The sequence below is a fragment of the Schistocerca americana genome, chromosome 7, assembly GCF_021461395.2.
Source record: "Schistocerca americana isolate TAMUIC-IGC-003095 chromosome 7, iqSchAmer2.1, whole genome shotgun sequence".
NCBI lineage: Eukaryota > Metazoa > Arthropoda > Insecta > Orthoptera > Acrididae > Schistocerca > Schistocerca americana.
The window spans coordinates 486,515,751-486,542,106 of NC_060125.1; the positions used below are offsets into that span (position 1 = coordinate 486,515,751).

General features: G+C 37.8%; 1 protein-coding gene across 2 annotated transcripts in view; it reads right to left on the reverse strand.

Annotated features, from left to right (window-relative positions):
• Positions 1 to 26,356, reverse strand: part of LOC124623162 (FHIP family protein AGAP011705-like) — a 238,587-nt gene that overhangs the window by 40,819 nt on the left and 171,412 nt on the right. For both annotated transcript variants that reach the window (XM_047148962.1, XM_047148961.1), the window contains exons 7-9: positions 12,573 to 12,743; positions 9,598 to 10,480; positions 5,132 to 5,310 (exon numbers count right to left, since the gene is read on the reverse strand). In XM_047148962.1, the coding sequence (XP_047004918.1) occupies positions 5,132 to 5,310; positions 9,598 to 10,480; positions 12,573 to 12,743 (1,233 nt within the window). The remainder of the gene's footprint in view (positions 1 to 5,131; positions 5,311 to 9,597; positions 10,481 to 12,572; positions 12,744 to 26,356) is intronic.

Sequence of the window (26,356 nt, forward strand, 5' to 3'; positions counted from 1 at the left end):
TGGCTTAGATGTTCTTCAAATGTCTTTAAAAAATTACCATGTCATCTAGATAGCAAAAACATGTAATGTAAGGTGTTGAAGCAGTTTGACCATCAGTTCATTGGAAGGTGTCTGAAATGTTACACAATCCAAACGGGATAACTTTGAACTCATGAACGTCGTCAGGAGCTATGAAAGCAGTCTTTCCTCCATCATCCTCACCAACCTCAGTTTGCTGGGAGCCTGCCTGACTGCATGATCACAGTCTAGGGCAACCTCAATGCACAGTAATGGACAGACACCTTCTTTCATTATTTTGTTCAGTCATCAGTACTAGATGCAGAAACACTAGGTGCCATCCTCCTCTTCTACAAAGACTGCAATGGAGTACCAAGGACTCTCTAAAGGTTCAATTATGTAATACTGCAGCATCTTCTCTACCTCCTTGCAAATTGTGCCTATAAGGTTGTTAGCTAAGTGTGTCACCCTATTTGATACAGTGTTTCACAGATGGCCACTTTTTAAACTCTGGTTTTTAAAGCATCTGAAAATTGTCGCAGAATGGCTGACACTTACCAATATCATTTCTTGGTCAGACAAGATCCTGTAGGCAGTTTGACAGCAGGTTCCAGTACTGTGTAGTCTTTAGTGGTAGCAAAATTCTTCATCAATAGATCTCAGCTGTTTCTCTTTCATCAATTTCGCTGTTCCAGTACACATAGCCTTAGGGATGAGTTGTGGGTAGTGATCCAAAGCTGCTTCACCCGTACAAAATGATTGAATATACAGACTGTGGGAACAAAGTACTGACTGTACTTTGGTCCCTGTCCATTTAAGCAATAGCTTTTGAACTGCCTAATTGGAGCTACAGTGACGTAAATGTTTTAAAGTCCCCACCAAAAAAAGTAAGATCATAACAACACTCAAACCCAAATCCAAAAGCACTGTCATTACTGAAGTACAACACTTAGCACTGAGGGCATGTTTATTGTGAACTCCAGCGTACAGCCAGAACAGAACTGAACTGAGCTACTGGATGGAGCATGCCGCTATTTATACAAACAACGAATACATACAAACATTACAAACATAAGATTTTCTAGAACCTTCCAGAAATGATAAATACCAAGTGACAAATTGGTAGTTGGGTTTGAACTGGCAACCTGCAGTAAGCGACGGCTAACCTCTATGCCACAGAGCATGCAGCACGGCATGTGCCAATATTATCGAACCACCAGTTTAGTAAGATGTGTATGCACAATACTGCCTCCAATTGAAGAGTGGAATTCCAAAACTTTCTAAGTGCCACTTTCTCACAAAATACATTTTCAGTGCTACTGTGTTCTCGGTACTCTGTTGCATGTCTCTAGACTTGTTCCAAATGTAAAATCATGGAGGGAAGTTTTCAAACATTCATTATTAAAAGTGTGTGTGGTATGTGCTTCCCTCAGTAATTCCAAGAGCCATAGGTCAATGTCTTTAATCCACAATATTTAAACAAGATTGTTGAGTGAGCTAAAGCTATGAACATATTTCATGTAATTCCAATGCATTCAACTGACCTATTTGATTTTAACGATGCTGCTGAAACACTGCTGTCAATGCAGGCAGGTAATATCTCCAAATCCAATATGATCAAAGACTCTCATGGTCATTCATATCAAATAAAAATTCTTACTCTGAACTAAAAGAATGGAAAAATGTAAATGTATTCAAACGGGGGAAGACCATAGCAGATGGTTGAAAATGTTCCAATTTCTTCCTCTACAGTGCAAGAACTTTAAAGTAAACTCTGCAACATCTGATTCCACGATTGGAGGAAATAGAACCAATACTCAGAGACTTTTTTTTCATGGTTTTAATTTTGTTATTCTCTAGTAAAAAATGTAAAATAAATGAGAAATGGTTTTTGTTAACTACAGTTCTACAAGTTAAAATATTACTACTGTATTTCTATTATCACAAATAAAGCTTAGTGCCTCTGTATTAATGGCACATGGAACAAAAGCTTTCTTACTGGCACTTAGAACTATTTGGTTTAGGAATATTATGGGGCTGAGACAAGAAAGTGTGGCTTCACCATCATTATTTATAATGGTGATGGATAAAATTGTGAATTAGACAAAATGATCTTATAAAGGAAGGGAGATGAAGCTATTGCTATTTTCTGATGATATTGTGTTGTGGGGACTGGAATTCTGGTCACATCTGCTGGTCTGCTGGTGTAGCAGTTGTGTTTCCATGAGGTGCGCTTGATTTTTTTTTTGTGTGTGTGTGTGTGTGTGTGTGTGTGTGTGTGTGTGTGTGTGTGTGTGTGTGTGTGTGAGGTGCGCTTGATTTTTGTGTGTGTGTGTGTGTGTGTGTGTGTGTGTGTGTGTTTTCTTTACTGAAGAAGGCTTTGGCCGAAAGCTATAATGTGTAACACTGTTTTCATTGTATCTGTCTGCAAATCAATGGGTCATCTTTACAGTGATTAGTAGTCTATCCTTTTCCTAATATTGTTGATATTCCAACATGGAGTTTCCATTATTTGATTTTACTATTTGTGCGTAAAATTTGCTGTATTATTTTTGTGATATCCATGCTAATTAAGTTGCCATTCCATTAATGGGAGCCATGCATTATTACATTACTTATATAACCATTTATGCTGGTCCCTAATCTAATCATTTTTTAATATCTCTGATAGATTATTATTACAACAGTATGCATTTCATACTAATCAATTTAAACAATGGAAACTCCACTGAAAATATCAACAATGTAGGAAAAAAGATCGCTACTTACCATAAAGAAGACATGTTAAGCTGCAGACAGGCACAATTAAAAGACACTTTTTGTACATTAAGTATTCATACAGAGGTACGTATCAAGTTTAAAGTCAGTAATATTAAGTCTATAAACACAGCTGAGTTCAGTAGTAGTTTCTGGATGTATCAGAAAATGGTAACTTGACTTCTGGATTATTCTGTGATATAAACAAACACCTATGTCTGCCACATTGTGAATGCTGCAGCACACCAGCACATCACTGAAGCTAATAGTATGTGTTTTTTGTATGCAAACATGAAACAACAAGCTACAAGTTACAGAAGAAAAGTGGAACTAACTGTAAATTAAACAAATGTACTTGGGAAACACAGTAGTTAAGGGAACTGTTATTTTTCATGGGGCAGCTGCAGCATTCAAAATGCAATCTGCGAAAACAGAGTATCGATGAAGATATAAATGTATTACACCAAGTGAAGATGGGTGAAAAACTGAAGCACATCTTGCCTTAAATAAAGTTACATAAAAAGTGGCTGGTTGTGCAAGTCGGTAAGTAAACTAATTAAGAAAAACTGCTAAATCCACACCTCTGGTAGTGAACTTATTTGAGTAAAGGTACAAATATAACTTCTAAATTGCATGTACACAACTTCAACATGGTTGGGATATTAACTGTTGTTTTCAGAAAGAACTCAAAAATAGTGAAACTTACCTCTGATACTTTCCTTATTTCAAATTTACCATTCAAATGGACACAATTTTTTTCCGGAAATTTAGGCACGATTGTATCTTTTTATCACACATTGTAATTGTTACAGAATGTGATCAATGGATGTCAGCCCCACTACTACCCTATCTAATGTCCAACTTTTGATGAAACCTAATACTATATATTGCCAACGAGCTCAAGCAGACACATAAACAGAACTCGCATCTCAGTTCTCAGACGACATTGTTCTTCAGTGAAAGCTAACAAATACAGCCATGCTACCTCGGTACTGCATGTCACAGCACCTACACGATGTGTCTGTGCAAGTGTAGTCTCTGAGGATGCACCCTGTCCAAAAGTTAAACGGGGGATATAGACCATCTACACATACGACGGCCAATATGTTGCTGCAGTACTCACTCTGTAGCACAATAACCATCACTACTGTCCCTGCTCTACCTTGTGCACAGTTTGATAATTGTGCCTCACATCACAGTTAGAATGTGACTATGGAACGTATTATTTTTCTCCACCAGCCACCTGGTCTAGACATAAGCCAATCATTAATTTTTATGGTCATCTTTCTTTACTGTCCACAGCCATTATATTCTCCCCAATAAACTTTTAACCTTCTTCCTATCACATCTCTTCCGTACTTTGTGATTTCAATATTTATTTTGGATCTTCTCATCAAAATTTGCCGAGTCACACATTTCTTTCCATCATCGTATTTTTCTTTCTTTTTTTAAATTTAGTCCTTCCTTCCACGATCTCTAACATGACAAATGACATCCAGCTTCTCAGGTTTAAATGCACATTTGCTTTATCACTGATATTTTAACAACAACAACGCTGTACTATTGTACATATAAGTCTTTTTTTTCTTCTGGTTTTTCGATAAACTTGTGTAATTGATGTTCTGATTTCATTTCTTTTTTGCTTCATGTCATTATGTTAAGAAAACTGTAAACAAGTTTCAGTGTGAATATTAATGTTTATGTTAAATGTCAAGTAATATACATTTAAAGTACAGAGTCTCTATTCATATATCATGTCGATAACTATCTATCAAATATCAAATTTAGTACTGGTTCTTATTCATATGGTAAGACACCCCCCCCCACACCTACACAGCTATGTGACTCTTGATGCATGAGATCCTAAATTTTTTTTCTGATCTAAGCTTTGGCTAACTTCTTGTCTTCTCTTCTGTTTGTATCTGAAATATCTGGTTATCATGAAAATTTTCTGTATGGAAATATAATACACAAATTTGTGCATCCACTACTGGTTTTTTGACAATTAAATTATATAGTTCAGTACACGCTGTTGATATAGAATCTACATAAAATCTATAATAAATACATTATAACAACCCTAAGTGATGTACTTTCATAATCTAAGTAGCACTATTTTCTATCTATGCAGATCATTATTTAACAGACTTAGTGTGTACTTTATTAGTTCCAATTTCCAACAAACAAAGCACAAGATATTCTGTTAATCAAATATAGATGGTAGGTGGGTGGTCATACACTCTTTTTATATAATCTATACTGATATAAATTTATTACACCTTCTGGCTGTCAATAAGTAAAATTATAGGTGTGCGAGTAACAGGAACATCTTGTTAAGTGTTTTAATATAGCACAATACTTACAGTCAATAACATACCTGAAACAGCGACCGAACGCTGGGTTGAAAAACGAGTGAATGATTCAATAAGAATGAATGCAGCAGTGGCTGTGGATAGACTGCAAGGCGAGAAACCAGGCCTGTCAAATGCAGGTTCACATACAGGCCATTTGATGGCAGTGTTTCCAGTTTTCGTAGTAAAGTGTCAAGGAATGGACCTAGGAGACATTTGAATAGTAAGTTGTAACACATTCTCTGTCTAAATTAAATCTGTATTCTCATAATTTTTTTTCATGGAGGGGGAAAAAGAAAGAAAAAGAAAGTCACAGCTGTAGCTCATAACTAAATAAGCAAGACAAGTACACTCTTGTCAAAATTACTTTGGGATTGACACCTTCACAGGACCACAGGGAAACATGGAGCATAGTTGCCACATCCGTCACATAGTAAACTTTTAATGTTACATTTTCTTTTACTCACTTTAACTTTCATATTATTCAACTTACAATGATGGAAGTGGTATAAAGTTTGTTATGTGTGAGGTGCACTATGTTTTCACTTCTTGCAAAAAGTTTTAGAGGAGTAAGAGGATGAGGAGGAGGAAGAGAGCAATAAACATTACACTTAACATTTTATCTACAATACGCCCGTTAGAGACTGAACACAAACTCAGGTAGAACATAGAACGAACAGGAAATCTGCCATACCCTTTTCAAAACACGCATCCACACATTCAGTTCAACTGATTTAAGGAAAGCACAGAAAACCTGTGCCTAAATTGTTTATTGGGGTGCTAAATCCTGTGTTATCTGAATACAAAACCAGTATGTTAACTACTGGGTCACGTCATTAGGTTTTATTATACACTAGCTGTTCACGGCCACACATTGCCTATGGTGTAACCTGGTTAAAGGGAAAAGAAAGAAATTATGAAGCACACATTTCTAATGTGTATGGCAACTGAATATACATCCTAATCTCCTCCTCCTCCTCCACCCCCCTCTTTCTTCTCGTTTCTCTGCCAGTCACCACCTCCTCCCTGTCCATCTCCTCCTGCCTCCTCTCTCTGTCCATCTCCCACCTTCTGCTTTCAACATCCATTTCCTCCTACTCCTCTGCCCCCCCCCCCCCCCCCCCCCTCCTACACCCCACCCGATGACCCCGAGCCTTGTTTACTGTTATTGCAAATTCAGATTCTGTAGTAGTAGTGCAATAATAAGCTGACAAGACATAAATATAACTTTTCTGTTTGCAAACAACATTTCACTATTACATATTATAAATTTGAAGCAAGTCAGTCAAGAACTTTTCCCCCACTACATATTCATTAATATACTAAATATTAAAAAATAGGTATTTAAATACACGCGCATATTCAAATGCAATGTTGTGTCAAAATTTTGAAGCAATTAGTGAACAACTTTCAGAGATTTACAATTTTGTACACATGAACATTTACATTTTTATTTGTGTAGACAGAAGAGTTAATGCAAATGCATAGCAATGTTAGCAAATTTTTCATATGCTGGGACCATTTTTCATCGCTGAATTTATTTGAATACATCACACTAAGGAGATCTGTAAAATAAACTGCACATCCATCTGTTTCACAACCAAGCTGAGAAAGAGATATTTAAGACACAATAATTTAAATGAAATGTGATGCAAAATCACCAATTCAGATGTGTAAAGATCTAGATGAATGTATATTCAGTTTCATTATGAGAAACAATACACTAGGCTTATCACAAAGCTGCTGTTTTATTTTCTAATCAACTGGCCTATTTCTAAAATAATAAATGGCTAGCAAAAATTTCTCTACTTTGATCATGTTGTTGATATTACGGCTATAGGGGCCCATGAGAATACATGAACACATGCTGTGTCTTCTGCCTGAATCTATCCCAAGACTCTCTTTGCCGAAGGACAGGAAAAGTGAGGAACGGTAAACAGTATTTCTTTGATAATCATTCATTTAGACTGAAGTTTAAATGAATTTAAACTGAAGTTTAAATGACATACACTGAGGTGAAGAAAAGTATTGGAAAAGCAATATGCTCATATACAGATGGCGGTAGTACTGTGTACACAAGGTATAAAAGGGCTATGCTTTGGTCGAACTGTCATTTGTACACAGGTGATTCACGAGAACAGGTTCCTGATGTGATTATGGACACACAATGGAAATTAACAGACTCTGAACACAGAATGGTAGTTGGAGCTAGACAGATGGACATCCCATTTCAGAAATCGCTAGAGAATTAAATATTGAGAGATCCCCAATGTTGACAGTGTGCTGAGAATACCATGCTTCACGCATTACCTCTCACCACAGACAATGTAGTGGCTGACGGCCTTCACTTAATGACCGAAAATGACAGCTTTTGCTTCGAGTTGTCCGTGTTAACAGACAAGAAATACTGCGTGAAAAAAAAAAAATAAATAAATAAAATAAAATAAAAAAATCAATGTAGGATGTATGATGAACCTATCCGTTAAGATAGTGCAGTGATATTTGCCATTGATGGGCTATGGCAGCAGATGACTAATGTGAGTGCCTTTGCTAACAGAATGATATCACCATCAGCACCTCCCCTGGGTTCGTGACCATATCGGTTTGACCCTAGATGAATGGAAAACAGTGGCCTGGTCAAATGAGTCCTCATTTCAGCTGGTAAAAGCTGAGGGTGGGGTTCAAGTGTGGCACAGACCCCATGAAGCCATGGACCATACTTGTCAACAATGCACTGTACAAGCTGATGGTGGCTCCATAATGGTGTGGTATGTGTTTACATGGAAAGACTGGGTCTTCTGGTCCAATCGAACCAACCATTGACTGGAAATGGCTATGTTTGGCTTATTTCTGCAGTGGACTTACAACAACTTGTTAGTCCATGCAATGTCGGGTTGCTGCAGTATGCCAGCCAAAAGGAGGTCCAACAAAATATCAGGAGATATCCCATGACTTTGTTCAACACAGTGTACATGCCTTCATGTATTTCAAGACCCTAAAATTAAAATTAACATATAAGAAAACAGCATTTTGGAACACAGAGCTGCTGTACAAAAGAAATGTAATACAAAAATTATAAAGGGGTCACTAATACCTGAATTTGCTGTTATTCACGTAACAATGATCACTTCCTATGTTTAATGTTAGATAATGTAAATCAATTAAAATTTTAGTGCTATTGGGTAACACTTTAATGAAGTATCACTTTAGTCCACATGCTAGCAAACAGCATTTGACGGAGACAAGTGCAACACTGTGAAACTTATGGAAAGTAAAAATGTAGTAGCCTTTGAATGCATCAGAATAAGCCTCTGCTATAGCCAGTCATAATCATGTAGCCTTAGTTAATATAAAGCAGAAGGCATGTTTTTGTTAATTGGTATGATGCTGGTAATCTGCAATTTATCTTCAGAAGACATTGTATGGCCTGTACTGGAATAATGTTCCAGGATGCGACAATCCAGAGGAAATATTGACAATTACAAAGACAGTCGACAGTGTGGCATTGTTCAACAAGTAGATCAAATTTTATCTAATGCAATAAAGCAGTGACTAGATGTAACATCTCATTATACCCAAATGTATAAACGTGCTCATTTGATGGTGGTGTTATGTGATAAAAGCCTTAGTAACTGGAACATGCCATCAGGAAAATCCACACTAAATAACAATATGTTGTTTTTGGAATGAGTGCTTGTCATTAAAAGTTTATATCCTAGGCTTTTTTTAGGTTTTTCCCAAGTTACTTTACAGTAACAACCCATATAGATTACTTTTCTTTGTGCAAGTATCATGGCCGCATAAAATTTCTGAAGTGACAATATTTCCACCACTGACTGTACTTACTGTTTGTTTTCCACAATTAGCTTATTTTGGCTACTAAGCCATTCCCACATGACATTTGATGTGCGTGTCATGCACACCAACTACTGCTTGACAATAGCATAATAGCTTAAATTGGCCAAGAGTGGAAAACGAAGTAAAATTACAGCCGATGGTTGAAAGGTTGTCATTCCAGAGACCACATGGAGAATCTACATTAGAAGAACAATGAAGTGTAATAACAGAGTAGTACATTACACATTGACCTTACAAACTTTTTTTAGCATACACTTCATATAAGAGTGAAAGGTCAGTCCAAATGTCATGTAGACATTGTTATGCATTGTTACAAAAACTTCAGTATTTTTCCCAAAAAATGAAATCTGCATCACTCCTATTCTCGACATTGACACCTTGGAAAGGAACACAGTTTACACGAATGAAAAGGAAGTACAATATTGACAAACTGAATTACAGAACCAACTCAGTTGTTGTGTTTGATGATACCCTTGTATAAACACCAATCAGATGTAATTTACTACAAGTGAGGGCACATCTCTCAATTCAAATCACATAAAGAATCACAATGAAAAATACATGTAATAGGAGAATAAGTTGAAGCTCAATAAATATGATGAAAACTGCCAGTTTTTCATGGAAACAAACTTACCAATATCTGGTGGTCCAGTAGTCACCGACAATGCCCTTGATAGAATTCTTGGTTCCGAGACAGACTTCCTGACTGCTTCCAATGTACCATTCAGCTTCATGTTTTCTGCTGATGGTGACTGAGAAGAAAGTTCTGCACTGACAGAGTGAGGAAGTTCAGCCTTTGGTTCAATCTGTATCGCTCTATGTTTATCACTAGAGGAAGCTCCTATGCTGTTGGATGTTTCTTGAGTGTATTCAACTTGTGATAAACCCTTGTCATCCGTCTGCAATGTGCACTCTGCTACAGAATTTATATCTGCATTTTTAACATCTCTCTCATCATGCAACCTGTCAACTTCAGACTTTGCACTGGAATCATAGTCTACCTTCCCATTTAAATCTACAGGTAATGAAGCTTCACAATCCACTTGTCCATCAGTAGGTCCCACTCTGTCCCGTGGTGGGTCCTCCCCATCATAAGCATGAGACCAGGTTCTGCAAGCTGCCCTACATGCTAATACCCTGCGTCTAGCATCACGGAGATATGCTCCATAATCACCATACAAACTAGGTGGTGTAGTAGGTGGTAGGGAACGAGGACCATCACGCTCCTGACCACCAAGACTAAGACGAGGTCGGTGTCTTGGCCTCTGGGGAACTGGCAACGAAGGAGGTCCATCATTCCTGGCACTGACTCCTATACCTCCTCGCAGAGCTGCTGGTGAAAGTGACAGGAAACGAACAGCACTCTGGCAGTATGGAGCAAGATCACGTATTCGGACCCTTTGAGATACCATCACATGGTGGCATGGAACCAAATGACGCAACACGAGCTCTAGCATGATGTCTTCACAGTCAAAATCAGCCAATGTCTCGAAGAGTGCAACAGTCACAAGGCACAACTGGAACAGACAAAAAGAATGTAAATAAATCATTTCTGTGGGTTATTTCATCTACAAAAGAATGGCCAGTAGAAATTAATTTTTTACTATGTTACCAAACATTTAATTTACTGTCTAATTAAATCACAGAGAATTCATTTTATTGGTGTTCCAACAATTCTATGTACTTACAATGTATACAGTAACAACCAATCACAACACAACTTCTGAGAACATTCAAGGTAAAAATTATTTCTTTTTTGTTCTTGAACTGCCAGGAAGGTTCTGCTATTTGGTGAAGATTGCACGTTTTCACAGAAATTCTTAGCCATTGGTATTCTCCCACTGCAGAGGTTTGAAGACCAACAGTACATAACTTTTAATAGTTTTATTTATAACCCTTAATAAAGATGAAATACAGATTCGTTTCTGTGGTGTCTGTTCAAAACTTTAGGGTTTTTATTCATAGAGCACTCTTCCCCATTTATACACTTGCCCCGTTAGTGTTTCTGCCTTATTTTTCAGTCCTGAAAAGCTTCTTTTAGAATTTTCTTCAGCATCAATAACAAAGTTTTGTTAATATTGTTAATGGCATCAAAACAACAACCTTCAGCTACTGATTTTAGTTTTGGAAACAAGAAAACGTTACTGTGGCAAGTAAAGTCACTAGAGGAGGATTGTCCTCTGATTTTTTAAATATATACAACTTTTGTAATGATAAACCTGAAAGGCCATGCTCTGCATCATAACATAGGTATCACAAGTTGTCTCCTGACTGTAGCCTTCCTGAAAAAGTTCAGATACAATATTTTATAAATGCTTGCATATCATGAACCCAAAACACATTTACTCTGACAATTGTTGTACCAAAGTTTACTCAATGTTCCTTTTCCTTTCCAGATCTCAATCATGAAACATACTATGCTGTAACTCCATGCATGCTCAATGCTTTTATTAAAATCTCAGGACACAAACCAATTCAGATTCCAACCTCTTAAACCTCTTTATTCTTTATTGAAATCTGTTGCAAGTAATACATCTCTATTTCCAATGAATAGCTCAATACATATTATCAATACTAGGAATAAGAACAATCTACATAAAGACCTAAAATCACCTACCTCGATCCAAAAAGAGGTCCAATATTCAGGAACAAACATTTTCAATAAATTACCAGCAACCATTAAAAACTTAGTTTCAGATAAAGCACAGTTTAAACAAAGTTTGAAAGACTTTTTGATAGACAACTCCTCCTGCTCCATCGAAGAATATCTTAACAGAAACTGTTAAGTAAAAATATGTGTCAGATGTCAGTTCCAACGGCACCTGGTCACAACAGTCAAGATTAGGTATTTCGTGTATGATAAATTTATTAATAGTGAATAACAATGTTTTATTCTGACAGCGTGTTAATTCTGTAAATATTAGCTGTTCCAGTTTACCTCTTTGTATTCACCTATTGTGTCAATCTCCTGACAAATGATCACGGTAGTAAGTATTATATTCAAACGTTTTTTGTTTTTACGTTATACTTACTGACATCTTCCACACCCATGAGGATTATTTCATTTTTGGGGTCTATGGAACGAAAACTGAATCTAATCTAATCTAAACAAGTTCTCTGACAGACAATGGATGGTGTGCAACAGATCCTTGATTTTTCTGAATGTCACCAGTCAAGTGAGAAAACCTTCCCAGTTGCGGGTCATCTTCACCTGACTGACAATCTACTTTTACATTGGCAGAAACACTTGCAACAGCGTTCAACCTACAGCAATACCTCTGTAAGCTTACTTCAAACGTTTAAATGTTTTTCTTGTTGCATTGTTGCTCCAGTAAATATGACACTACATAAATAACTTCAAACATTATACCACCTATCACATAAACAACAATACTTCAGAAACTGAATGATATAACAGCAATGTGATTAGTCAGAAGGTTGTGTCATATACAATGCTGCCAATACCAAATTGCTAACCACCTTCATTATCATTTTAAGCATTTCAACTCTCTCTACATCCAAAATCACATCCACATTTCCATATTTGCAAGCTGAACGACATTTAAAAAAAAATCTAGAATCAAATACTGCTGTTCTAGATACACATACCCGAGGAGAAGGTGATGCAATTCTTGCCACAAGACTATCAAGGAGACGGGATCCATCATATTCATGCTTCAGCAGAAAGTGGATCAGAGCTCTCAGTAAACCAGGTTCTGTGGCACTACGCAGGCACAAGTCCAAATAGGCTGTTGCGGCAACCAACTCTTCAGGAGAGCTCTGAAAAAACATTAGTCGTGTTACACAAAAACAAATTATTTCAGCAAAGGCAGTCCTTTTTCAAAATGGCCTTTTACTTCCTTTTCAAAAGACAATGCTAGGTATTTCAGCCTTTGTACATAATACCCAAACAATCTACTACAAAACCAACAAGAATAAAACTTTGCATTAAAATTCAGCTACACATAAATTATAATAAGTAATGGATGTGAGGGTATCACAAAGCAGTAGATTATGAAAATGCTGCTTGAATTTTCACTTACTAAAATTTCATATTTTTAAGCACTGTACTTAACTTCTTTATTCTCTCTTGGCAAATCACTGTCAGACAAACACATTCTAATACCAATATACCAGATAACACCAGCTTTAGACCCCAAATCCAGCTAAATATTGAACAATAACATTTTCATAACATTAAAAACGAAAACACTTCCTAATGTTCTGCAAAACTATATTTATTTGGTCACAAATGGGTTTTCAGCTTCATAGACCAAAGGTGACAACTGAATGTTGCAAACACAGATAAAAGTGATATGCGATTTACACAGATATTATTCGTACAAAAAATACAAAAATGATGACATGTTTACACAGAAAGCCACAGATATTATTTGTACAGAACACGTGAAAATCACGAAGTGTTTACACAGAAAAACATCACAATAACTACATTAACTAAAAACATTAACAAATTACGAGAAATAAGATGAATGGTTATAGGTCTGCCCTGATTGTTAACATTCATAAAAAAAGAAAATGAATAAAATTTCAAAAGTTCTGTATACAGACCAACAGCAATCACTCAGTATTTTTAAAGCCTGGTGCAAAGTTCCATATATTGGTAACATTTCAGACAATTATAATACCAATAACATATCAAAATTTTTATTCAATAGTAAAGACAAACCACAGTCCTTGGCATGGAGTATATAAAATCACTTTCATGCAGTGTGAAAAAGTGTATATTGGTCAGTCGGACAGAGCTATAGCAATTAGGCTATGTGGACATGAGAGAAGTTGGTGATTAGGAAAGAAAGATTCAACCTTTGCTGATCATCTTTTAGCAGAAAACCATGTATATGATGTATAATGTGAAGTTTTACAATCTGTCAAGAAAAGCAGAAAGATGAGCCAATTGGAAATGTGGAAACACATGACACAGAATGCCAGCCTAATAGTAAATTATCAGACTCAATTTCCATTTTGCCCCTTTGTTAAATTAAGTTTTTGTAACAAATACTAGATTCAAACTGTAAATTCATCTTATTTCTCATTATTTTTTAAATATTTCTCCATATAAAAATTATGTTTGCTGCCTTTTTTAGTTAATGCAATTATTGTGATGTTTTCCTATGTAAACACTTCGTCATTTTTGTAACTTCTGCACAAATGATATATGTGGGAGTAACACATCATGTTTATCTGCCTTTGGAAAGTTCAGCTGTCACACAAAGATGGCCTGAGAAACTGAAAGCTAGTTCGTGACCAAATAAATATAATAATGCAGAACATTATGACGCATTTTCCTTTTTAATATTATTATCACGTTCTGCCAAGTGCCAATGGAAATTTCAGTTAATGTTAATAACATTTTCTTTTTTTGCTAGGTTACGGATCAATAATGAATGAAAAGTTAGAGAGAGACAATTTCAACCGATTATTTTTATATATTAAAGATGTAAGAGAAACTCGGATGTAAATGGCACTGAAATAAATCCAATGGTGACAAGTGAGAATTTGTATTGGACCAGGACTCAAACCAGGGTTTCCCACTTTATGTGAACAGTTACCTTAAGCACTTCGGCTATATGAGCACTCTTTCCAGCCAACCCAAATTCTCTTGTCGCACACTGTGCACTATGCATGTAGGGTCCACTGTCCACTATTTTCGTTTCTCACAGCTTCATCTGATTCCCACAAGAGTTTCAGACATAGTGTGTATCTACATTGCAGTTATCATTATTTGCTGTCAGGCACTTTATTATTGTGTGTGCCATGTTTGTTCTTTTGGATATGTCCAAAAGAACAACACCACACATATAGTAATTTACATTTGAATTTTAGGAATTCATTTGAGAAGTAAATTTATGAACTCTTTGCTGAATGTCATGAGAAACATAATTTCCCAAACTGATCTTTATACTCAAACTGAAACTAGGTTCTTTGAAAACTGTGGAAAGATTACGATGAGGAATATGTGGTAATGTTTTAGGATACCTCTTCCACTGCCCTTCCTGTTGCCATGTACTGTGCGTGCTGCTATATGTCCAAGAGACACACAGTGAAACAAAGTTCAGAGTGGTTCAGAAGAAAATATAATTTCTGCCCAAAACACAGAAACAAAACTATTATGTTCAAGCATCTTCTCACTTTAGCAACTTGGATTTGTTTTAACACAATGATACATTCAATTCATTTTTTCTAGTGTATCCAGAAAAACTGACAAGATACACACATTTTATTGCTGTGACACTAATACCTATTTGCTGACTAAGTACAAAACTCATTTGGTTCTCTAATACTGTTGCTTTTACTCTGAGGCAGACAACTTGTGTGCAAAGTCAGCACATATTTTAAAACAATGAGTATAAGAAATTCAGTTATTCTCATCCAGTATGCAATTCAGCAACAAATTGAATTGCCTGAACAGCCTAAGGTCTTTGGTACTGTACTTTCATTAAATTGCCCAAATCTGTAAGCAACTTTACTTTTGTTTGGCCTCGTTAAAGCTTAACAAAACCCAAGCCTAATCACCATTGAATAAAACTAAGTGTTTTTATCTAGTGACAAAGCTCAATACCATTTTTAAGATTTATAAGGGGATGTTTCAGTCACCCACTTTTCAACTCTTTCAGCTATCAAAGCAAAATAAATAAAGTGATTAGATTCCATTGTTACATCAAAAACTCCCACCATATGCCTGTGTTTCTCTCTCAAACCAACGTTTCTGAGTGTATTTCTCCCTCCTACCTCAGGTCTACCATTGTCATATGCCTCCTGCAGTTCCCAAAAGTCTTTAAGCAAGGACTAGTTCATTAAGAAAACTGAAGATACCTGGTCTTAAGTATTGACAAATGACAGTTTACATTAACAGCAGCAATCCATTCTGCTGCATTGTAAATAGCCTGAATGTTAAGGCTGGCAACTCCTTAGCTGCTAATGTATTCATCACCAAAAGCACACATTTTTTAGTTAACAAAGGAGGATAGCCAACTGCCCTGGTAGTATTAAAGAATTATTGTGTTCTTGCCATTTGACCTTGGCTGTTTCACTGCAGCATTAGTAAGTGTGAAACACACTCACACCTTATCGTTCATTTCTGTACATCACACTGAAAATCAAGGTGCCCCAGGTGTCGTAAGAATATCCTTCTCTTATGTTTGACACATTGTGTGCCATCTCTCTCTTCTTTTTTGTCTTACTTCTGTGAACTGCTGTTTGGTTTTATTAACAGCGGACATGATCGGGTCCTCATCTGGTCTTGCGACTGAAGTTGTGCTAACAGGACACTTGGGACACACTTACAGGTTAATCACAAAGTTCATGAAACATTTTAAAAAATCAGTACAGACAAATGGCCAGAACAAAGTACCAAATGATGCAGAATGTGGAAGACAAACACTCAATGCTTTTTTTACAGTTTTAATACATGTTATATGTGTCCACCCTTCATTGCATGGCACACAATTAATCAGTAGTCCAATTCTGTCCAGACCTGACCCAGCATATCAGGAGTGACAGTAAGAATGGATGCTGTGGTGAGATGTTGCAAGTCTTCCGGGTTCTATGGTAGAGGTGGAACATCCGGCAATCATGGTGGTCACTAGAGTAGCACAAGGTCAGAAGCCACAATGTGGCCTATCCAGCAAAGCTTACAAAGGATTTTTGACAATGTTGGCTGAGACACGTTAAATTCTGCGTTAGTTCAATAGGTAGACTTCGTGAGCCTTCACAGCATCACATATCATACAGTTTCCCATCTGTTCCAATATGTCCAGTCAGCTTGAACGTTTTGCATCAACGTTCATCAAACCACCCTCTTCACATTTCTTATACCACTTCGTTATGCTGTTGTAAACTAATTGTGTCTCGTGAGAAATGCCCTGGAGCATCCTTTGCACACTCACTACTGGTTGGCAATGGGCAAATCTTAGTACACAATTGCTTTTTCTGCCCAACTCTCCTCCATTTTTGCTAGGTTATGTTTAGCCACTCACCAACAGAAATTTCTCAAAATGTTTTATGGACTTTGTAAGTGTCCTGTATTTATTGCTACGCAACTGAGCTAAGGCTGAGAAAATGTAAGTTTCAAGACATGGCTCTCTTTTATTTACACTTGCCAACGAGTATTTTGCAATTCACTGCTGCCTCTCAATTTCAGAAACTACTTATTTGTATGAGCGTGTGGTGCACAATTTGCAAAGAGATTGCAGACAGTTGCAGTAATAAACTGAAAGACTCTAGGGCAGTAGGGTGATATAAGTTGTATAACAATACTTCAATGATTAATGAACAGTACAAACTGAAAAACTGAAAGAGAAAAAGAGAGAGTGGGGGGAGGGGGGAGAGAAGAGGAAGGGGGGAGAGGGGGAGGGGGGAGAGAGGGAGACAGAGACGGAGACGGAGACGGAGACGGAGAGAGAGAGAGAGAGAGAGAGAGAGAGAGAGAGAGAGAGAGAGAGAAGTGATTACAGTTAGAGTAATCAGAAGTGCAAACTGCCAAATAGCAGGGAATGTTCAACAAGGTGTGTAACAGCTGTGGAACCAGTGTCAGGTTTAGATTTTGTTGAGAATGGTAACCTCAGCAAGGGAAAGAATTCACCAGCCACCTACACTACACAATGGAAATACTTCGGAAAACAGAAGGTTGGAATTTGATTATGTGGTATTCTTGAAGGAAGGACAACAGAGAACTTCCAAAGAATTAAAAAGATAATTACAAAACAGGAATGTACAGTCTTAGAGACAAAGTACAAATCATTACTTGTTGTTGTTGTGGTCTTCAGTCCTGAGACTGGTTTGATGCAGCTCTCCATGCTACTCTATTCTGTGCAAGCTTCTTCATCTCCCAGTACTTACTGCAACCTACATCCTTCTGAATTTGCTTAGTGTATTCATCTCTTGGTCTCCCTCTACGAATTTTACCCTCCACGCTGCCCTCCAGTACTAAATTGGTGATCCCTTGATGCCTCAGAACATGTCCTACCAACCGATCCCTTCTTCTAGTCAAGTTGTGCCACAAACTCCTCTTCTCCACAATTCTGTTCAATACCTCCTCATTAGTTATGTGATCTACCCATCTAATCTTCAGCATTCTTCTGTAGCACCACATTTTGAAAGCTTCTATTCTCTTCTCGTCTAAACTATTTATCGTCCATGTTTCACTTCCATACATGGCTACACTCCATACAAATACTTTCAGAAAAGACTTCCTGACACTTAAATCAATACTCGATGTTAACAAATTTCTCTTCATCTGAAACGCTTTCCTTACCATTGCCAGTCTACATTTTATATCCTCTCTACTTCGACAATCCCCAAATAGCTAAACTCATTTACTACTTCAAGTGTCGCATTTCCTAATCTAATATCCTCAGTGTCAACTGATTTGATTCAACAACATTCCATTATCCTCATTTTGCTTTTGCTGGTTTTCTTCTTGTATCCTCCTCTCAAGATACTATCCATTCCGTTCAGCTGCTCTTTCAAGTCCTTTGCTGTCTCTAACTGGATTACAGTGTTGTTGGCAAACCTCAAAGTTTTTATTTCTTCTGCATGACTTTAATTCCTACTCCAAATTTTTCTTTTGCTTCCTTTACTGCTTGTTCAATATACAGATTGAATAACATCAGGGATAGGTTACAAGCCTGTTTCACTCCCTTCTCAACCACTGCTTCCCTTTCATGCTGCTTGACTTTCATAACTGCCGTCTGGTTACTGTACAAATTGTAAACAGCCTTCCACTCTCTGTATTTTACCCCTGCCACCTTCAGAATTTGAATGAGAGTATGCTAGTCAACAGTGTCAAAACCTTTCTCTAACTCTACAAATGCTAGAAATGTAGGTTTGCCTTTCCTTAACCTATCTTGTAAGATAAGTCATAGGGTCAATACTGCCTCGCGTGTTCCAACATTTCTATGGAATCCAAACTGATCTTCCCCCAAGGTCGGCTTCTACCAGTTTCTCCACTCATCTGTAAAGAATTCGTGTTAGTATTTTGAAACTGTGACTTATTAAACTAGTAGTTCGTTAATTTTCTCACCTGTCAACACCTGCTTTCTTTGGGATTGAAGTTTATTATATTCTTCTTAAAGTCTGAGGGTATTTTGCCTGACTCATACATCTCGTGCACCAGATGGAAAAGTTTTGTCATGGCTGGCTCTCCCAAGGCTATCAGTAGCTCTAATGGAATGCTGTCTACTCCTGGGACCTTGTTTCGACTTATATCTCTCAATCTTTGTCGAACTCTTCCTGCTGTATCATATCTCCCATTGCATCTTCATGTACATCCTCTTCCTTTCCATAATATTGCCCTCAAGTACATCACACTTGTATAGACCCTATATATACTCCTTCCACCTTTCTGCTTTTCCTTCTTTGCTTAGTATGGGTTTTCCATTTGCGCTCTTGATACCCATACAGATGGTTCTCTTTTCGGTCTCTTTAATTTTCCTGTAGGCAGTGTCTATCTTACCCTAGTGATATACGCTTCTACATCCTTACATTTGTCCTCTAGCCGTTCCTGCTTAGGCATTTTGCACTTCCTGTTAATCTCATTTTTGAGATGTTTGTATTCCTTTTCGCCTGCTTGATTTATTGCATTTTTATATTTTCTCCTTTCATCAATTAACTTCAACATCTCTTGTGTTACCCAAGGATTTCTACTAGCCCTCATATCTTTACCTAATTGATCCTCTGCTGCCTTCACTATTTCATCTCTTAAAGCTACCCATTCTTCTTCTACCATATTTCTTTCCCCCCTTCTTGTCAATCGTTCCCTAATGGTATCTCTGAAACTCTCTACAACCTCTGGTTTAGTCAGCTTATCCAGGTCCCATCTCCTTAAATTCCTACCTTTTTGCAGGTTCTTAAGTTTTAATCTACATTTCATAACCAATAAATTGTGGTCTGAGTCCACATCTGCCCCTGGAAATGTCTTACAATTTAAAATCTGGTTTCTAAATCTCTGTCTTACCATTACATAATCTACCTGAAATCTTCCAGTGTCTCCACAGCCCTCTTCCATGTGTACAACCTTCTTTCACAATTCTTAAACCGAGTGTTAGCTACGATTAAGTTATGATCTGTGAAAAATTCTACCAGTGGGCTTCCCCTTTCATTCCTTACCCCCAGTCCATATTCACTATAACTTTTCCCTCTCTTCCTTTTCCTATGATCTGATTCCAGTCCCCTATGGCTACTAAATTTTCATCTCTCTTAACTATTGAATAATTTATTTTATCACATCATACATTTCCTCAATCTCTTCATCACCTGCAGAACTAGTTGGCATATAAACTTGTACTACTGTGGTAGGTGTGGTCTTCGTGTCTATCTTGGCTACAATAATGTGTTCACTATTCTGTTCCTAGTAGCTTATCCACATTCCTGTTTTTTTATTCATTGTTAAACCTAATCCTGCATAACAGTTATTTGATTTTGTATTTATAATCCTGTATTCACCAGACCTGAAGTTTTCTTCCTCCTGCCACTGAACTTCACTAATCCCCACTATATCCGACTTTAACCTATCCATTTCCCTTTTTAAATTTTCTAACCTACCTTTCCAATTAAGGAACCCAGCATTCCACAATCCGATCCGTAGAACACCAGTTTTGTTTCTCCTAATAATGACATCCTCTTGAGTAGTCCCTGCCCTGAGATCTGAATGGGGGACTACTTTACCTCCGAAATATTTTACCCAATAGGACGCCATCATCATTGAACCGTACAGTAAAGCTGTGTGCCCTGGGAAAAAAGTACAGCTGTAATTACCCCTTGCTTTCAGCCGTTCGCAATACCAGCACAGCAAGAACGTTTTGGTTAATGTTACACGCCCAGATCAGTCAATCATCCAAACTGTTGACCCTGTAACTACTGAAAAGGCTGCTTCCGCTCTTCAGGAACCACACGTTTGTCTAACCTCTCGACAGATACCCCTAAGTTGTGGGTGCACCTATGGTACAGCTATCTGGATCGCTGAGGCCTACAAGCCTTCCCCACCAACGGCAAAGTCCACGCTTCATGGGAAGGGGGGAGGGGAATCATTCCTTACGGCACCAATAAAACCTGCTGCCCCTGAGAATTCTAAGTCCTGCTGTCTGTGTGTTCTGGTAACACTGGATATGGAAGTTTCTGGAAAAAGGGCCGTGTTCAGTCACACAACTGCTCTATTTCAAAGGATCACAAATTGAATGGGGTGACTTTCACTGCATTATTCCTTGAATGTCATCAGTTTACTCAATGAGCATTCACATGCAATAATGTTACTGGTGATGTGTTATGATGCCTTTATGTTGAATACTTAAGAAGAACTACAAATTCTCCCCCAGAGGGTGTGCCCAATGCAGCTGATATTTGTTGCCAACATCTGTGACACCTTTTGGGGGGGGATCCATGATTTTGTTTGGCAAGTTATCCCATCCCTTAAGCGCTTATTACTCTGACCTTGTGTCCCCAAATGCTTACTTTTTTTCACCAATTATCAAACAACTGTCAAAAATTCCTTTCCAGATGAAAATGCATGGAATCAGTAAACTGCACACCAGACTGTTTTAGATAGTGAGGGAATATACTTTTGATGATTTATTTCTCTCTTATGGCTAGTTTATTTGATAAACTAATGGAAAAATAATATTAAAATGTGCACTGTACTAATACAAATGAACTACAAGTTACCACAATAACACTACGATGAAAGTCTATTTTAATAAAACAAAGTATTTATAAGATGAGTGTGCCTAAATTGGCATTAATTAGGAAGATATTATGCACTCTGCACTTAGAAATAGTCTGTGTTTAATGTTGTTTTACATGCTGTCCAATATAATATCAAATAGTATGAAACAGAGCATTTAATAAATGAAACTGTATTCACCAAACCCAAAAATTATGTCAACACACTCACATAAAGGTATTGCCAAGTGTGTAATATCTTAAGGTTTTCGCCCTTACACTATGGATTACTGCAAGTAGTGATAACACTTACAATGGAGTAGTTTTCTTAAGCTTTCCTTATTTTTTTATGATGTGGCTATTTGTAGCTCTGCTAAACAAAGGGTAAAAATCTGGTCTCTAGTGAGCTTTGAACTGAGAGCCAATGCAGACTTCACTTTACAGCATGACCCTATCATCTCAGAGCAAGCGAACAGTTGTGGCATTTGTCTCTCACCCACTGCCCCAGTGCTGGCTAGGACACATAAAAAACTACATAACACATAAGATTACTTGCTACTTCTACTTGGAAAGATCTTCCTCGACTTAAAATGATAAAGTGATAAGCCCATGTCACACCATCAGTGAGAATCTCTTACATTATTCAGTGGAAATGACAAGAAAATATCAAGTGAATTTAGCAAGATAATTCTGTTCCTATATAAGAATTAACAGTCACAGAGCTGCCAAACATATTCTACATTGTTGGCAAGTTTCAGTTATACTACCAGCAGTAAGAATGTTTCTACAACAGATGTGCTCCTTGAGTGGGATTGAAAATGTGTACAGCTTGCACCTTCAAGATGTAACTGCTGAGGGCCAGAATAACGGAAATATATGCCAATGAGTTTTATTCCTGTTCATGTATCTAGGTTCAAGGGCCGGAGAACAGTCACTAACAATACTTGCCTGCAACTACTGCACACTACACACCATAAATCAACAACTGTCACAATTGTTTTTGTTTTTCTGTCTTAGACATACTGAATTTCTCCATCTACATATATATTCCGCTAGCCACCAAGCGGTGTGTGGCGGAGGGCACAATTCACGTCAAAGTCATATTTCCCTGCATCAGTTCCAATCGCAGATTGGGCAAGGGAAAAACGACTGTCTGAACACCTCAGTACGAGCTCTTATTTCCCGTATCTTTGAATGATGATCATTAAGCAATTTGAAAGTTGGCGGTAATAATATATGCTCTACATCCTCGACGAATATTGGATTTCTGAATTTAGTGAGCAGCCCCTTCTGTTTAGTGCTTTGTCTATCTGCAAGTGTGTCCCACTTCAAACTTTCTATGAGATTTGTAACGCTCTCGCGATGGCTACATGTACCAGTCATGAGTCTTGACGCTCTTCTTTGGACCTTCTCAATCTCTTGAATCAGACCCAACTGGTAAGGGTCCCATACAGATGAACAATACTCTAAGACTGGATGAACTAACGTATTGTAAGCTATTTCCTTTGTTGAAGGACTGCATCACTTCAGGATTCTACCAATAAACCGCAATCTAGAGTTCGCCTCACCTGTTACTTGTGTAATCTGATCATTCCATTTGAGATCATTTCGAATAGTCACACCCAGATACTTGACTGATGTTCCGGGCTCCAAAGACTGATCATTTATTTTGTACCCATACATTAACGGGGATTTTCACCTTGTTATATGCAGTAGGTTGTGCTTATTAATATTGAGAGATAACTGCCAGTCATTATACCACACATTTATTTTCTGCAAATCCTCACTGATTTGTTCACAACTTTCGTGTGATACTACTTTCCTGTAGACTACAGCATCATTGGCAACCAGTCTAAGGCCGCTATCAATCAACCAGATTGTTTATGTAAATCATAAAAAGCAGGGGACCTATTACGCTGTCCTGGGGCACACCTGAAGTTACTCTTGTTTCTGTTGAAGTTACCCCGTTCAGGACGACATACTGCTCCCTGTCTGTTAGAAAACTTTCTATCCAACCACATATGTCATTGGATAGACCATAAGTGCACACTTTTTGTAGCAAGCGACAGTGCGGAGCTGAGTCGAACGCCTTTTGAAAGTCGAGAAATATGGCATCAACCTGGGAGCCGGTATCTAGAGCCTGTTGTATATCATGCAGAAAGAGGGCCAGCTGTGCCTCGCATGACTGCTGTTTCCCAAAACTGTGCTGGTTTCTGCAGATGAGCTTCTCAGAGTCTAGAAAGGTCATTATGTCTGAACACAAAATATGTTCCATGATTCTACAACAAATCAATGTCAGTGAAGTTTGCTGGTAATTATGTGCATCCAATTTTCTATCCTTTTTATAGATTGCTATGACCTGGCCTTCTTCCAGTCCCGTGGAACTTTCCACTGTTCCAATGATCTCTGATAGATGACGGATAAGAATGGTGCTATATTTATAGCATAGTCAACATAAAATCTTACAGGGATACCGTCTGGGCCAGATGCCTTTCTGGCGTCTAAGAATCTTAACTGTTTTACAATCCCAGATACACTAAACACTACGTCAGGCATCCTTTCGTTTGTTCAATAATTGAAAGGGGGAATGGTGCTGCAGTCCTCTATCGTAAACGAGTTTTTGAAAGCTAGGTTTAGAATTTCGGCCTTCTGTTTATCATCATCAGTTACATTACCCATACTGTCAGCAAGAGAAGGTATTGAATTATTTGTAGTGTTCATAGATTTTACATACGACCAAAATTTTTGGGGTTATTTTTAGAATCTGCAGATAAAATATTGCTTTCAAATTCGTTAAGAGAGTCTCTCATTGTCCTTCTGACAGCTGCTTTCATTTCACATAATTTATTTTTGTCAGTGGGGCAGTGACTACATTTAAAACGACTGTGCAAAATTCTCTGCTTTCTCAGCAACTTCCTAATATGTTTGTTGTACCGAGGTGGATCCTTTCCCTCCCCTAGACTTTTGCTAGGGACGTACTTCTCTAGCACATGATGGGAAATACCTTTAAATTCCGACCCAAGATGCTCAATATCTTTGTGTCCGCCGTGAATGCTTGGAGCTGACTATATTCATTAATGACACTCCTTTGCTTCTGCCCCCTGTGATAAACGTGTAATTTTCCCAGTCAATGGATGCTAGATTAAAGTCTTCACCTATAACTAATGGATAATTTGGATATTTACTTCCTATGTACTCAAGACTTTCCCTGAAACATTCTGTGACGTTTGTTGCGGATGCTGGTGGTCTATAAAAACATCCTAATACAATGGTCACTCCTTGTTTGATTGACAGCTTTATCCAGACTATTTCACAGTCCGATGCAGTATCGATCTCAACTGCGTTTAAATCAGTCCTATCCTTCCTAAACATTGTCCAATCAGAGTTCAAAATTTCACTGCTTTTTATGTCTCGTTTCAACCAGCTTTCGGTACCTAATACAATATTGGCATTGTTACTGTTTATTTCGGAGATTAACTTGGGGATCTTGCTACAGACACTTCGACAATTTACTAACATGAGATTAAGCATATTAAGCATATATTTGAGATAACTAGACTATAAATACCTATTGCAGCTACACAGGACAACTTTAGCTTTATTTTCTACCAATACTAAAATGTAAAGGTGTCATGGAAGTTTTAAACTGAGGTGACAAAAGTCATGGTGTAGCAATACGCACATATACAGATGGCAGTAGTATCATGTACACAAAGTATAAAAGGGCAGTGCACTGGCAGAGCTGTCAATCGCACTCTTGTGAAAATGTTTCCTATGTGATTATGGCCACAAGAGAAATTACAGACTCTGAAAGTGGAATGGCTGTTGGAACCAGACACATGGGACAGTCTATTTCAGAAATTGTTATGGAATTCAAAAACACCAAAGTTCAGGCATTACCTCTCACCACAGACACCGCAGTAGCTGATGGCCTTCACTTAACAATCGACAGCAGTGGCTTTTGTGAAGTGTTGTCACTGCTAACGGACAGGCAAAACTGCATGAATCAACCACAGAAATCAATGTGGGGCGTACAACAAATGTATCACTAAGCACAACAAAATTTGGCATTAATGATCCATGCTAACACATGACCATCTCCTCCAGCACCTCTCCTTGGCTCCTGACTGTATCAGATGGACACCAGATCACTAGAAAACTGAGACATGGTCAGATGAGTCCCGATTTCAGTTCATCAGAGCTGATGGTAGGGTTTCAGTATGGTGCAGACCCCAAGAAGCCGTGGAACCAAGCTGTCGACAATGCACTGAGCAAGCTGATGGTGGCTTCTTAATGGTGTGGGCTGTGTTTACATAGGATGAACTGGGTCCTTTGCTCCAACTGAACAGATCATCGACTGGAAATGATTATGTTCAGCTACTTGGAGATCACTGCAGTCATTCATGAACTTCATGTTACCAAACATGTCACTCGGTCAAAATTGTTCGAGAACATGATTTGGCCACCTTGATCAACTGACCTGAATTGCATCGAACATTTATGGGACATAACAGAGACCAGTTCGTGCACAACATCCTGTACCTGCAACACTTTCACAATTATGAACAACTATAGAGGCAGCATGACTCAACTTTTCTGCAGGGGACTTCCAATGACTTGTTGAGTCCATGTCATGTCGAGCTGCTGCACTATGCCGGGCAATAGGTTGTCTGACACAATAGGAGGTATCCCATGACTTTTGCCACCTCAATGAA